Source organism: Hordeum vulgare, chromosome 5H (genome assembly GCF_904849725.1).
Source record: "Hordeum vulgare subsp. vulgare chromosome 5H, MorexV3_pseudomolecules_assembly, whole genome shotgun sequence".
Classification (NCBI taxonomy): domain Eukaryota; kingdom Viridiplantae; phylum Streptophyta; class Magnoliopsida; order Poales; family Poaceae; genus Hordeum; species Hordeum vulgare.
The window spans coordinates 485,444,444-485,460,881 of record NC_058522.1 but is presented as its reverse complement, the minus strand read 5'-3'; the positions used below and the strand labels follow the sequence as shown (position 1 = coordinate 485,460,881).

The 16,438-nt window shown below is 49.5% G+C and overlaps 1 protein-coding gene across 1 annotated transcript; it reads left to right on the top strand.

Annotated features, from left to right (window-relative positions):
• The first annotated feature begins 12,675 nt into the window (after positions 1-12,675).
• On the top strand, positions 12,676-14,525 carry LOC123399705 (UDP-glucuronate 4-epimerase 6-like). The gene has a single exon (XM_045094095.1). The coding sequence runs from the start codon at positions 12,786-12,788 to the stop codon at positions 14,217-14,219; it is 1,434 nt and encodes a 477-aa protein (XP_044950030.1). The 5' UTR covers positions 12,676-12,785; the 3' UTR covers positions 14,220-14,525.
• Positions 14,526-16,438: the final 1,913 nt, after the last annotated feature.

Sequence of the window (16,438 nt, the reverse complement as noted above, 5' to 3'; positions counted from 1 at the left end):
TAAGCATGATAGTTTGTAGCATAACCAACAAAGATGCCCTCATGTGCTCTAGAATCAAATTTAGCTAAACGTGCACCTTTCTTGAGAATGAAACACTTACACCCGAATACCCGGAAGTACTTGAGATTGGGTTTGTTTCCGGTGAGAATCTCATATGGGGTCTTGTTCAAGCCTTTGTGGATATAGAGCCGATTTGACGCATGACATGCTGTGTTGATGGCTTCGGCCCAAAAGTTATATGGAGATTTGTATTACGCCATCATAGTTCTTGCAGCTTCTATCAGTGTTCGGTTTTTCCTTTCTGCCACACCATTTTGTTGAGGGGTATATGGTGCCGAATATTGATGTTTTATTCCCTGATCACCTAGAAACTCATCCAAGGTGTAGTTCTTGAACTCGGTGCCGTTGTCACTTCTGATCATCAAAATCTTTGCTTCATGTTGAAGTTGAGCTTCATTAGCAAAGTTGATAACAGTCTGTTGAGTCTCACTCTTCCTCTTGAAGAAATGTACCCAAGTGTATCTTGAGTAATCATCAAAAATCACCAAGCAGTACTTGCTGCCCCCAAGACTATCAAATGATGGAGGACCGAAGAGATCCATATGAAGGAGCTCCAACGGTCTCTTAGTGTAAATGAGGGTCCTTGGACGATGAGCAGTCTCATGGATTTTTCTTCAATGCAGGCACTCCAAACACGATCTTTGGCAAAACTCATATTTTTTAGTCCACGAATATGGTCCCCTTTAAGGAGACTTTGCAAAGATCTCATATTGACATGGGCTAGTCGGCGATGCCAAAGCCAGCCAACATCAACTTTAGCCATTATACATGTCGCAGTCTTAGTGGGTCGCTTTGAAAAGTTCACCACATAGAGACCATTTTCGACATGTCCAACATAGGCTACTTTAAGAGTCTTGCTCCACAAAAGGACCACGGTATCAAGATTAAAGAATGTGGAGAAGCCCATGATTGCAAGTTGACGAACCGAAAGTAAATTATAAGCAAGGGACTCAACAAGTATGACCTTCTCAATAGATAACTCTTGAGAGATGACCACCTTACCAAATCCCAATACCTTTGACAATGATGCATCGGCGAATTGGACATGGGTGGGCATAGATGGGGAAGGATGCACATCCACCACTAAGTCCTTGCTTCCGGTCATATGATTTGTTGCTCCACTATCGAGCAACCATGACACCCCTCCGGAAGCAAACTCCTGCAAAGGATCAAGGCTTGGTTTTAGGTACCCATTTTTGAATGGGTCCTTTAACGTTAGACACAAGGGTCTTAGGAACCCAAATAGCACATTCAATGTACTCGTAGTAAGAACCAATAAATCTGGCATAAACATGCCCATCACCAGCACGACATAAAACATAGGAAGGATTTAGTTTGCCGGCCGTGTTGGTAGGAATGGTTTTGCCCTTCTTGATGCTCCCATTTTCCACCTTGTTCCTGTTCACCTCCTGAGTCCCTTCGCCCTCTTTGACAAAGATGTCCATGAGGGTGGGGGATCTGTTGTTCCTGTTCTTTCTTTTTCTCTTAGACTTAGATGTAAGTCCAAGCCCCTCCTTTCCTACCACACCCTTTTGATTGCTCAAAAGGTCGTTCAGGCTCTTCTTGCCTTGGAAGCATGACACAAGGCCTTTCTCAAGTTTAGCCTTCAACTTGACATTTTCCTCCACAAGATGTACATGCTCACAACAATGGTTAGTTGTACAAGCATTATCAATTAGAACAAAAGGAGGACAAGTAGAGATTTCCTTGGTAAGCTTTGCTTGAAGTTGATCATGAGACTCTTTCAGGGAGAAATGACTACCTTTCAAGGCCTTGTGAGCCTTGTCAAGTGTGTCAAACTCCATTTTGAGTCTGTCATGGTCAACCCCAAGAGCATCGTTTTCAGACTTAAGCATACGAGTAAGAACAATAGCATGATCTAGTTTCTTTTGCAATTTAGCGCAGTCATCGTTGTATGACTCCTCAGGAGCCAAATGAAGAGTGCGCTGTGTTTCTAGAGCAATAGAAAGTTCAGGAATCTCATCGACATAGTCACGACTATGACCTTGCATCTCGAAGATGGTCTCCTCATGAGACTCGATGAGGTCATTAGCCTCACCCAATTGTTCCAAAAGGGCAACAAAGTGCCTCTTGGTTTCTCCTTTGATAGTACACAGAAATTTGTCAAGATCATGCTCATTAAGTTCTGCAACATCACTATCATCAACACAGTTCAACAATGAGGGAGCACTAGTGATGTTGGTCTTAATGTTGGGTGTTACCTGAGTGATACCTTTCACCATGAGGCACTTGGCGATGTGATTATCGTTGGGGGCGTTGAAGAGGGACACCTTCTTGGAAGAAGGAGTGGCAATGGCGACAATCGCAGTTGCCACCATGTCATCATCATCATCATCATCGGAGGGGTACTCTTCAAGTGCCACCATACCCTTTGGATGGGGTTTCTTGACAAAGTTGTTCTTGCTTGGGAATGGCTTTGTTTTGTCCTTGCGAATGAGCTTGCCTCCGTTGTCTTCCCTCTTCTCATAAGGACATTCCGCCATGAAATGGCTCACATTACCACAGTTATAGCATGTCCTCACTCGTTGCTTAGGTTTGAACCCACTTGAGTTGTTCTTGGTGAAGTTGGGTCTTGAGTTCCTCTTGTTGCCCCAGAATTGCCTAGACGCAAGAGCCATGTGCTCGTGATAAGCATACTTAGTGTCTTAGGGCAGCTCTCTTCTTCTTCATCCTCCTCTTCTTCTTTAGAAGCAGCCTTTGCCTTTAAAGCAAGGTTAGGTGAAGCTGTCTTTGACCGAACTCGAGCAAGTGCATTGTCAGCGGTCTCGTTCATGATTGACATTGCAATGAATTCATCCAACACCTCATTGGAAGACAACGAGTGGAAATCTGGTAGTTGGCGAATGACTGATGACATGGCTTTGTTGAAAGGCATGATGGCCTTAAGAAACTTGCGCTTGACCCATGTGTCATCCACATCCTTGCTCCCATGATCCTTGAGAGCAACAACAATAGCAGTCACCCTTCGATAGAGATCACGAGGGTCCTCATGTTCCTTCATTACAAACTCATCAGCCTGATCAAGTATCACTTCATAGTTTGACCGTTGAATGCTAGAGCTTCCCTTGTATAGCACCATAATGTGCTCCCAACAGTCCTTGGCCAGAGAGAAGGGGCGCAAGTGAGGAAGATCTTCAGGCGGTACTGCGGACTGTAAGATGAACAATGCGGAGATTTTATATTGATTGTCTGCTTCTTCTCTTGGAGTGAGGTTGCTTGGGTCAAGAGGATAGAAGCCTTGCTCGATGATTCTCCACAAGTTTGTTGAGCTGTGATTCAAATGAGACTTAATAGAAAACACCCAGTTAGCAAAATCACCCTTAACAAGCATAGGAGGAGGACTAACAGGATTAAGACGAGGTGTAGGAACGGGTCCTCCATAGACCATGGGAGGTGGAACTGAGGCATAGGTTCCAGTCCCATCCTTTTCGTGAGATGAAGAAGGTCACATACCTTTAGCCTCTTCCTTAGAGGAATTGGCCTCTGAATCGGTGATGGTGGGTTTAACCACTAACGCCGGTTCGGGTGGACTTTTAAATCCCTCAATTAACTATTTAAGCATGGTCTTGACTTCGTTCGTTAATGACGTCTTGAGGGCGTCCATAGCCGTATTCAAGTCGTCCCTTGTGACCGAAGTCAAGTCCATGGCCTCGGGTTGCCCATGGGGAACTCCCTCTTCGCCTTCCATACTCTTCGGATGGTGAAACCCTTAATAAAGAGACGAGGCTCTGATACCAATTGAAAGGATCGATATGGTTGACTAGAGGGGGGGGGTGAATAGGCAACTACCAATTTTTAGCTTTTCTAAATAAATATGGAGTAGCAATCATAAAGGTTCACTAACATGGCACTAGGAGAACAACCTATATGATGCTACTTAGTAACGAGTAACGAAGCACGTAGGAGATACTCTACAACACCAACATATACAAAGTAAAGGTAAGAGATAACCACAAGTGGAACCGATGAAGACGAGGATGTGTTACCGAAGTTCCTTCCCTTTGACAGGAAGTACGTCTCCGTTGGAGCGGTGTGGAGGCACAATGCTCCCCAATAAGCCACTAGGGCCACCGTATTCTCCTCACGCCCTCGCACAATGCAAGGTACCGTGATTCCACTATAGGTGCTCTTGAAGGCGGCGACCGAACCTTTACAAACAAGGTTGGGGCAATCTCCACACAAACCTTGGAGGCTCCCAACAAGACCACGGAGCTTCACCACAATGGAATGTGGCTCCGAGGTGACCTCAACCGTCTAGGGTGCTCAACCACCCAAGAGTAACAAGATCCGCAAGGGATTAGTAGGGGGAATCAAATATCGTTTGGTGGAAGTGTGGATCAAGGCCTTCTCAAGCAATCCCTAGAAAATCAACAAGGTTGATTTGCTAGGGAGAGAGATCTGGCTAAAATGAGTTTGTGGAGCAACAATGGAGCTTAGAGAGGTCAAAGGTGAGCTCAAGGAAGAAGGAGATGCATTTATATAGTGGGTGGGGCAGATCCAACCGTTACCCACCTACCACATAAATGCACGAGCGGTACTACCGCTCCTCGAGCGGTATTACCGCTTCCCAGGGAGCGGTACTACCGCTCAGCTCCTTACCAACCACGGTAGTACCTGGGGTACTACCGCGCCACCCCCTCCGTGGGTAAGTATGCGAGAAAAGGTCCGTCGGTGCGGTAGTAAAATAATACTACCGCACTGAGGACGGTAGTACCGCCCTTGGAGCGGTAGTAAAAAACTACTACCGTTCTTTGGGCGGTAGTACCGCTCCTGGAGCGGTAGTAAAAGTTTACTACCGCACCTGGGACGGTAGTACCGCTCCTGGAGCGGTAGTAAAAATTTACTACCGCTGGGACAGCGGTACTACCGCTTACCCCTTTTCACATAGGCAAGGGAAAATACAATGGTGCTCCATTGAGGCTAAAATATGGGTGGGTGCATGAGGTGTGTGCGTGAAGATTCCACACAAACCTTTCCGATGCGGACCCCCTCTTGGTACGAAGACTTTCCTATGACTCGAACTAGGAAGAGAAATGCAGAACCAAAATCCGTCTTTGAGATCCTCCGAGGGGCGTCGAGTCATCTTGTGCCTAAAGGAGAATATTCTGAAATGCTCATGACACAAGATTAGTCCGCACAACAATTATCATCAATCACTAAAACCACTTAGGAGAAATATGCCCTAACAGTTGTCTGTGTAAACCTGCGCATGTTTAGCTGTCAGTTTAGTTTCAATTAGAGAATAAACCAGCTGTTGTTCGAGCCTGTTCGTGCAGTAGCCGGGTCGTTGCTTTCGCTAGGGTAGTTAGCTTGCTTATCAAGTTTAGTTGGATAGGTCAGCCCCCATACGCCCAGCGTGGGATGGCACTAAGTCAAGCGAGTGTGGCGACGTCGTGGGTAGCGGCGAGGTGGCATGGGATGGCATGCCGAGAAGCTTGGATCACCCCGCTTTACCTGTAATTCAGCAAAATAAATAGCAAAGAGAAGAACAAAAAAGTTGCAGGTTTTACGCAACGCAAAACAAACTCTCCCACGCTCTGACATCCACATATCTTGCTGCCGCTGACAAATATCATCATCACGACGACGTGGCGTCCTGGTTTATTTTATCACCTTCTTGTTTTCTGGCTGGCCGGACGCATGCCGCGATCGAAAAACGACACGTACGTCTGTATATATTCTGCTGCAGGAAGAAACAAGAACAATAAAACTGTCGTCTCAGCCACGAGCACCGTACCACGCCGCGGTCAAACGATGTCCACCCTACCCTACCTAGGTCGGCCGATTATGCCGTAAACAAAGGCACCGCATACATGCAGCAGAGCAGATATTCCACCGCAGCGCACAGGCGGGTCCTCGAACCATAGACGCCACCGGCCCCGCACGGGTGAATAAGAGGAGAGGGGGCACTGCCGACTTCCCGTCGAGTTCGAATCCCAGTCACTACAGTACACACTCTTAAAAAAAGTAAATAGTGCACACTCCATGCACGCTACTCCTACAAGTAGGAGGAGGCTTCAGGTCACCTCACCTCACCCTCTGCTGGATCAGACAGACGCAGCATCATGCATGCATGCAAATTAACGGCCGGTTAACTGGTGGCCACAGATTAATTAAGCGCTGGGATCCGATCGACGTCCACAGTTCCGTCGAGATAAAAAATCGATGCGCGTCACGGTTTAGCCCTGGCTGAATTATTTTTTGAGGGGTTTTAGCCCTGGCTGATGAAGATCAAGTACGGTTAGGGCTGGGCCTAAACTGGATGCCGACAAGATAAAATGGGCCCGCGCCAACCGTGCGGTGCCTTATTCCCTTCTTCCCCGTCAAGTCCGTGGACCACGCGCGCGCGCCTAGCTTCCTTCTTCCTCACACGATGGATCCCGTGCTCCCTTTTCGTGTGACTCGATCGATCAATCGTGCCATCGAACATTGCCATTGCCACGGATGGATCGAATTCATCCCGTCGCCCGCCATACATAAACGGCGAAGGTTCGTTGCGCGCGGGCTTTAATTCGTGAAGAGACCGGTCGATCGGTCGACGGACCATGCATGTGCTCCATCGGTCGCTCACGCCGCCGGAATTTACCCGCTTGCGCTTCCATTTACGTGCAAGTCGACCGGGGGCGGCGGATCGGACATGGAGAGGCCTCAGTTTCAGTTCGCACTGCCAACTGACACGAGCGGCGCCCATGGATCCATCGCAACAGGGCACGTTGCTTGTCCACGATGCGCCCACATCGCACGTGGTAGTAGGAGCACGCAGTACGGATGCTTGAGCAAAGCTACGTACCGTCGCATCGCATCGCATCGCCACAGAAAGCGGGATCCCGTGCCCGATGCTTAGGCCATGTATACTGGTGTAAACTTAATAATGTTATACTATGTAGGATGAACGGTGAAGTAGAGAAGAGAAAACTCATAAATTTTTTTATCTTCTTTTATTTAAGAGAGAACAAGAGGTGACCTCTTAACATAATATGTCTCATCATGTTTTTAGGAATAGCTGGTTATTGAAGATAAGGCTAAGAGGTGATCCATTATAAGGTATATTTTTGTCATTTCCAAATTACAAGAAAGACTTAGATAAGACCATCTTATCAATCATTATACATGCTCTTAGAGCATCAAGCACCCCCCTTATAAAAGCATCGACAACTGGACCCCTAAAATCCGGCCCCACAAACGTCCACGGACGCGTCTCAGCCATCCGGAGACATTGACCGGTCACGCGTTAAATAGTGCAGTCTACATCCGAACACCTTAAATCTCATATCTTAAATTCATACAACCCATGCAACTACTACGTCGACGCACGCACGTCGTTCGGCTACTCCGTCACTTTTAAATATGCCATCGGAGTACCAAAATTTGGCATGTTTGACTATGACGACTACCCTTGTCATTCCCCACGCACATGTCGTCCTTGTTGCGGAAGTATCGGTTGCAGACGCAGTATGGACCGAGCCAGATCTGCTCGCCATCACAGCTATCCTCGCCGCCGCTCAGCTCCTTCTCCTGGTAGTCCGGCCATTTCAAGGACATCCTGATTCTTCTCGTGGGTGACAGCGCGCGTGTTCAGCGATGTCGTTTCTACAAAATGCGGGCACAAATGGGGGTGCCAGTCAGCCCGGGCGTTTGGGGACGTTTGGAGACGCCCGTCTGGATCAAATTTTTGTGACCGGGCGGCCTGCCGAGGTGTTTGAGCAGGGTTTGAGGGGTGTGACTATAGAAGCTCTAAGGCTAGCCTGATAAGGAATTAGAGTTCATGATATCGTTCGGATAAAGATCAAAAATAGTTGCGGCCTTAAACTTCTACAACCAAAAATGGTATAAACACATGCGGAGGGGGGGGGGGGGGGGAGGATCATCACTTCCTTGCCGGGCCTTTGCCCTTCCGGTCACCGACGCAACTCTAGTTGTTCGCGGTTGGCGGATTATCTTGGTTGTCGTCAAAGGAGGTGCAACTGTCGTTGGAGTCGTAGTCAGAGAGGACGATGAGCCCCTTCATCCGAGAGACTGCCCTGTCCTGCTCCCGATTCAACTTGGTCGCCCAAGCCGCCTCCCCCGCTACCTCCTTTGCCTCGCGCTCCGATTTCTTAATAGGAAGTGAGAGCGCTTTGACGTTCTTCTGTCAGAGGTGGCTGATACATCTCCAACGTATCTATAATTTTTAATTATTTCATAATATAATATAATCATTTTAGGATATATTTTGGGTATTTATTTGCTGATTTATATTATTTTTTAGCACTAACCTATTAACCTAGTGACAAGTGTCACCTTTTGTTTTCTTTATGTTTTGAATTTTCAGGTTTACAGTATCAAACGGAGTCCAAATACCACAGAACTTTTTCATAATTTTTTCTGGACCGAAAAAGACATGAAAGGTTTGGCACAAGGTCGGGAACCACACAAGGGCCCATAAGCCAACAGGACGCACCTAGCGGGGGTGGTCGTGCCCTGTTAGCTTGTGGCAGCCCCCTCGTCTCCCAACGCCCCTTGTGGCCTATAAATCATAATATACTCCCAAAACCCTAGGGGAGCTCCCGAAACACTTTTTTCGCTGCCGCAAGTCTATGTTTCCCTGTGTGCCCATGTGGAGTCATGTTCTGATGTCGTGCCCAAGGGGGATCGACCATGAAAGGCCTGTACATCAACCTTACTGCTCCCATGGTGATATATGAGTAGTCTATCATAGACCTACAAGTCCATAACTAGTATCTAGATGGCTCTCTTTCTATCTCTATGTTCTTCAATACAAAGTTCATCGCATCTTTGCGATGATCTATTCGATGTAATCACTTTATGTGGCGAATTTGTTGAGATCCGATGAATTGTGCGTTTATGTTAATATTATTTATGATAAATATTTGAGTTTTTTTTGAAATATATGATTCTTATTTGCATGATTATCATAGCTTCGTGCATCTCTCTGATCTATTGATTTGGCTTGGCCAACTAGCCTCATCTATCTTCAGTGAGAGGCTGCGTTGTAATGGGTTTAATTTGTGGTGCACAATCCCAATGACAGAAAGGGACATGACACATATTTGTATTGTTGTCACTAAGGCTAAAATGATGGGGTTCACTCACATTACTTGAGTTTACTTTGTGTACATCATGTCATTATTCTCCAAGCATTAGTCTATTTTACTTAATACTTTAGATGCATGGTGGATAATGGTTGATAGGTGAAGTAATAGTAGTAGATGCAGGTAGGAGTCGGTCTACTTGCTTATGATATGATGTCTATATACACATAATAGTCGGCATGAATAAACGTTGGATAATTATGTGCTTTTCTACCAATTGACCAACAGTAATTTGTTTACCTACCGTATGCCTTATTCGAGAGAGACGCCACTAGAGAACCACTATGGCCTCGGGGTCTATTCACTTATAAATTTATAAACACTACTATTTTCTCACTGTCTTTATTTAGTTTTTATTTACATTGCAATTTATATTTTACCAACTATCTTTCTACACTACTTATCTTCTTGCAAGTAACGGGTTCAAAGGGATTGACAACCCTCTTGTCCGTGTTGGATGCAGGTGTTTGCTCTTTTGTGCATAGACGCTAAAAACAGGAGTTGTGTGGTCCTCCTATTTATGCGATAACCTTAGTTCTCACTGAAGGAAATACTTATCTATACTATGTCCCCTCCTAGTTAGGGAAAAACTCAACTCAAATCTCAAGTACCCGGAAGGATCTCTCGCGCCGTTGACATGGAGGCAGGACCGGTCACATTTTGAGGGCCCGGGGCAATATTTGAATACGGGGCCCTTAATTTTTGAAATATTTGTATATACAAAGATAATGCTACATAGCTTCCCTGGAATTGTGTTGTTGTGTCTTGTGTGCACGTACGGTAAGGTCTCTTCTCAGCAACTCACTTATTAGTGTGATCTGTGAGAGGCGATGATGAGGTGTATCTGCCCAAGAAGTATAGGAGATCAAGGGTTGGTCAAACACAATCATACAAGGGCGACCACACAGGAGATATAACGAAATTACCTTATCATCCAGTGAGCTGATCTGTGATCGTGATGTGCTGGAGAACGGTTTGAAGTTTTACAATGATAAAACTGGTAGCATGAAGAAATATTTTATGAAAATATCTAATCAGCTACTCCATTCATATCAAAATATAAGACCTTTTTGATACTTTTTGTATCAAAAGATGTCTTATGTTTAGATACGGTGGGTGGGAGTAGATGAGAACAACAATCACCCTATGTGAACATTTTTGAACCAAAGTTTATTATAAAAAAGCATTGGCCCTCAATTGTATTTTTTTTTGAAAATTAACATGTAATCAACCTTTAAAAATATATGAATTTCTATATTAATATAAAGTACAAAGCACTGAATGCAATAGCTGGTTCGGCGATGTCAACTACCTTTTCGTTTGCGAACGACAAGCACACAAGTTTTTTTTTGTGAGCGAACGCAAGGTTTTTTTTTCCACCTCTTGCCCACCCTAACTGCATGGGCTCACCACCACTTAAACATACAACGCTAGTAAAGAAAGAAAAACATTTAAAATCAACCGGGTGATATAATTATGTTTGTAAGCCGTCTTGAATGATTGACACGCGTTCAGTGGGCCTACGAAATGTTTATCTCGCTCCCTCCCTTATCTCACGATGTGAAGCGCATAGCCAAACGTTTTCCTTCGCAGTTTTGACTTCCTGTCGTGTTCAACCTCTCTCTAGATCTCGCGGGGCATGGCTTTTTCCTCCACTCCGGTAGTTTCCTTCTCCAACAGCCCGGCCGGAATCTACATGTACTCTTCCGGCACACCCATTCCTCCTCTTCCTTGTACAAATCCTGATGCTATAGAGACACGACGTACATCGTAATTGCACAGACACGCCACCGTGGCTGCAGTGGTGGCTGTCGATGCTGCATAAGAGGATCGAGCGCCGGTGGGCTGCAATGGAGCGCCGGTCTGGGGTCGTTGATGCCACCGGGGCTGCAATGGAACTCTGTCGGGGCTGAGAAGGACCATCCTCTTCAGTGCAGCGGGGGCGAAGCTGTCGGGTCCGTGTTGCGATGGAGCCCTCATCACCGGCGTCGGCGCTACGATCAATCCCTCGCCACCGGTGCCGGTGCTGCACTGAAGCCATGTCGCCGACGGCCGGTCCTGCAATGAAGCCCTCGTCGTCGGCGTCCGGTGCTACAATGAAGCCATGTCGCACGGCGGCTGGTGCTACAATGAAGCCATGTTGCCGGTGGCCACAAGGTGGTTCTCCTGCTCTGCAGCAATGCTGGAGGGGCGTCGACGAAGAGGTCCACTGCAAACATTGCGTTTGCTGACTCAGGAGGAGATTTCCTGAAGTAGGCTGATGCGTTCACTCCATCTACGACTACGCGTGGATGAATCGGATGGCTACGAACCCGAGTGATTTCCAACTGATTTCCTCCAGAAATCAGTCGGTTGATTTGTAGCAAGCGCCATAAAGAAAGGCCCAAGGCCCAGATCGCAAAAACAAACGTTTCACTCTTCTGCTTCGCCGAGTGAGAGAAAACGTTTCGTGCTATTCTAATGGCGGACGATGGTTGGGCAGGGGTGCTCCACGCTCACACACGCGTGGCCTTGGGGTCCCCTCGGATTAGGGGCCCGGGGCGGCCGCCCCTCTCGCCCCCTCTCAGGGTCGGGCCTGGAGGGAGTATCATCAACTTACTATTAAGTATCTGGACACAAATTATCATTCACTTGCTCTACTTTCTACTTGCCATGCAATGTTGTCTTTATCTTTTCGATACAAACAGAAAGTAGAAAAAGAAAAGTAAAATACATGAAACCAACTACGAGTGAGTTGGATGCACTAGATTATTTTTATGAGGTCGTATTTGAAAATCATGAATCTGAAAATTATGATGAAGTATTAATTTTTTTTTATAAAGTGATTCATGATAGTTCTTAGAATGAATAGCATGACGGTCATATTATTATTATAAATTCTATGAATATCAATTATGATACACGAGGTTAGCAGAAAATAAAAAATATGCCGATGATCATAATTGTCGTGATCATCATGACATTTCGCGTGATCTTGGTAATTCTAAGCTTCATGATGAATTTATTATTAATTGTGATATTTGCAATACTACTAAGGGTGGATTTGGACGACACCGCGCGATCTCTCATGCATCATCAACTGACTTCACGTATCGTAAGTGTAGGACTGTACGTATGTATGGCATGGCATGGCACCTAACAACACCCAAGTTGGATCAACTCAAATAAAACCCAAGTTGGATTGGGCTCATCGTACGAACCCAGCGCATGTTCAGTGCGGCGGACTGACATTTGGGGGCCACATGTCATATAAGCAAACAAAAACAAGAAGGAAGGCACTGGTGGGCTTTGCTGCGATCGTACCAGAATTTCGCCCTGGTCATATCTTCTCTTGTGTGTTTACCCAATCGGAGACCGGGTTAGCAAAGTGAGGCTCGGCTCGGCTCAACTCAGCTCAGCTCAGCTCAGCTCAAGCTCGGGTGGCATTCTAACCGAAACAAAAGAACCACCGCCGCGCGGGCCCACCTCACATTCCGTCTTTATATCCGCCTCATTCCCCCGTGCTCCCTCCTCAGCTAGCCCGCCTTCCCTAGCCAACCCACACACTCGCTCGCGACCCTGCACTGCACCTCACCCACGTCCGTGCGCGGCCAGCCAGCGCGAGGCGCGACAATGCCGTCGGACGCGGCGGCCAAGGGGGTGAAGCTGGAGCGGTACGCGAGCGGCAGCGCGCTGCTGTTGCGCCGGGTGGCCAGCGGCAAGTTCGTCTCCGCCTCGTCGCACCTGCTCTTCCGCGCCACCGTGCTCGCCACCCTCGCCCTCGTCTTCCTCTTCGCGCTCCACTACCCCTCCCTCCTCTCCCGCTCCTTCAGCCTCGCCTCCTCCTCCGTTCCATCACGGTCCCACCGGAGCCTGCTGGCGTCCTCGTCCGCGGCGCCCACGTACGGCGGCGAGCGCTGGCAGAAGGAGATACGCCGGAGCGCCAAGCCGCGCCGGGACGGGGGCCTGTCGGTGCTCGTCACGGGCGCCGGCGGCTTCGTCGGCGCGCACTGCTCGCTCGCCCTCAAGGCGCGCGGCGACGGCGTGGTCGGCCTCGACAACTTCAACTCCTACTACGACCCGGCGCTCAAGCGCGGGCGCCAGGCGCTCCTCGCCGACCGCGGCGTCGTCGTCCTCGACGCCGACATCAACGACGCGCTGCTGCTCGAGAGGCTCTTCGAGGCGGTGCCCTTCACGCACGTGCTGCACCTGGCGGCGCAGGCCGGGGTGCGCTACGCCATGGAGGCGCCGCAGACGTACGTGGCGTCCAACGTGGCCGGGCTGGTGAGCGTGTTCGAGGCGGCCGCCAAGCACGCCGACCCGCAGCCGGCCATCGTCTGGGCATCCTCATCCTCCGTCTACGGGCTCAACACCGACGCGCCCTTCTCCGAGGACCACCGCACCGACCGCCCGGCGTCGCTCTACGCGGCCACCAAGAAGGCCGGCGAGGCCATCGCGCACGCATACAACCACATCTACGGCCTCTCCATCACCGGCCTCCGCTTCTTCACCGTGTACGGGCCCTGGGGCCGCCCCGACATGGCCTACTTCTCCTTCGCACGCAGCATCGTCGCCGGCGAGCCCATCACGCTCTACGCCGACGCGCGCCGCGACTTCACCTACATCGACGACGTCGTCAAGGGCTGCGTCGGCGCGCTCGACACCGCCGGCAGGAGCACCGGGTCCGCCAGGTCGGGAAAGAAGAGCGGCCCCGCGCCGCTGCGCGTGTACAACCTGGGCAACACCTCCCCGGTGGCGGTGACACGGATGGTGGCCATCCTGGAGAAGCTGCTGGGGAAGAAGGCGAACAAGCGCGTCATCGCCATGCCCAGCAACGGCGACGTGCCCTTCACCCACGCCAACGTGAGTCACGCGGCGCACGACTTTGGGTACCGCCCCACCACCTCCCTCGACGCCGGCCTGCGCCACTTCGTGGACTGGTTCGTGCACTACTACAATCTCGACATCAAGATCGCCAAACCCGCCACCAGCACCAGCAAGAAGCCGGCGGCGGCGTCGACGAAGAAGAAGGGCTCGGCCACGTCGTCGTCGGCGGCGTCGTCGTGAGCAGGGCAGAGCACCAGCCAGCGCCCGGCCAGCCCGCGAGAGATGGAGCACCGCCACCGACACCGACACCAAGTGTTTATTCCTTCCCTAGCTAATTCTTGGAGGCATCAACTTGTCTTTCATCGTCTGTAATAACCGTGTAAGCGTCGTAGTTAGCAAATAATGGTGGGAATTGAACAGCAAGGGATAGGACGCAAAAAACTGCAGATAACTATTGTATTAGATGGGGGTATAGTCAGAACAAGAAGAGGGGAGCCAGGACTGAAGAAAGATGGCTTCTTTTCCAATCAAAATCGTCTCTTTCCATTTCCGTGGCATCTTGTCACCTGTTTTGTTCTTGCTCGTCAGCTCACTCACGTGAACCATATCAAGACGCATGCAGCGCTGGAGGACGGACCAAAAAACCCGAATCCAAATCCAATTCCACATCAGACAGCTTCGCTCCAAGGATCGCTCAGCTCCACTTGCACGCTGTACGCTTCCCGAACCATGATTGCAGTTTGCAGAGCTCCAAAGCCGAGCTGTACCGCTGCATCTCTTGATAGTACTAGTACATTTTATTGGCATCAACAGTTCTCTGATGATCCATGGACCTTTACCACCGTCTGTTTCTGAACTTGTTGTGATTGAACGACGAGTTGAAGTTGCAGTTGGCGCGGGGGAGGCATTGATGGCACTGGCTGTCGGTCGCTCGGCATGGTCCAGCCCGGCCGCACAGCGTACGCGCTGCTCCTTTTAGCATCTTTTTAATGGCCACCGGCGCGCCATAGCATGAGGTGAGAATGGGATGAGACGAGCCTGCAGTGCCTCCCCATTGGCGGTACGACTGTACGGGGCGATCCGGGCGAGTTCGGCCACTGTTGCGAGATTTTGTGCTCGCTCGGACTCGGAGAGCCGGCGGTCGACTTCGCTGCCAGCCAATGCACAGCATATTTTAACGCCGGTGTAGAAGTGTAGACAGAGGATGTCGGCACGGAGCCACGAGCCTACAGTTGCACGGAATTCAGCAAAGGGCCTCACTGCTTTGGTGCCCGGTGCCAAAAACCGCAGCACCTTCTTCCAGAGTGACTGGAATGACAGACTGTTTTCTTCTTCTTTCATACCACCACATTGTTACGGCGAGCAACGGAATCAGATCGTCTATTATTGGATGGCTGACGGAGACGGTGCGGAGTGCCTGTAGCTGTGCGCTTCTTGGCGGCACCGGTTTTGGAATCGATCAACCAATCCAATTATGCAAACAGTGGGAGAAGAAATTTCGTTCCTGAAATGTCGGTAGGGCGAGGAGAAGAGGCTGGAAATGAATGAGCTTTGGATACCTTGCAGTTGCAGCCGCCCCCGACTTATCCCCGTTCCCCACTGGCCGTCGCCAGCGTCCGATCGTGCCGGTCCCTTCCAGGCAGCGCGGACGGTTCTTGTCCACTCCTGCTCACTCAACCCTGCATTTACGCCATGGCCTCTTCCTGCTCTACCTTGCATGCATGGCATGGCATGCCATGGGCCGTCGATCGGACAGACGTTCAGCAGACTCCGGTGACGCAAGCGTTGGTGGCACTACCACTGGGATCGTACGGCCGTACCCGCAAGAGGAATCGCGCGCATCATTGCGCTCCGTGAAGTTCGCATCTGTGATGCTGGCATGCTGCAGGCAAGAGACCTGGGCTCGCTCGTCGCCAGCCTGCATTTTTTGTGTTCTTCTTTCGGAATCTTTGGTCGGTTGCAGGGCTTGCAGGTCGCGGCAAGGAAGCCATCGATTGCGGCTTGGGAGCTCGTCCACTCCACTCATCCAGGTTTCATCAGATACGGCGCTTCTTCGCTGGATTGGACAATCTGGCCCGGCTAGCATTTTTCCAGCATCATCTTAACCAAGACTGCAGACCCATTTATTTTGGAGGGAAGGAGGAAACATGGCGTCGGCGTCTGGATGGTTATAGCATTTCGTGACATGATGCTGCCTACATTGAACACGGCCGGCATGTAGGGACAGGGAGAATCCGTCTCATAAAGTATGCAGAAAGCAACAAATACTCGATCATATGCAGCCCTTGGAGAATGATTAGAGGATCGCATCTGTCTACGTATACATACAGAAAAGCCTCCACTGTCGATGAACAAACGGCTTACGTGCAACGCAGGCCACACTACAGTGGACGGTCTGCCTATTAGCACTTGGGATCTGACGCTTGTTTGATCATCTTGGCTTGGGAGCACAGCTAGCT

Coding starts and splice junctions, on each gene's coding strand:
- LOC123399705 (XM_045094095.1), top strand. CDS start 12,786: ATGCCGTCGGACGCGGCGGCCAAGGGGGTGAAGCTGGAGCGGTACGCG.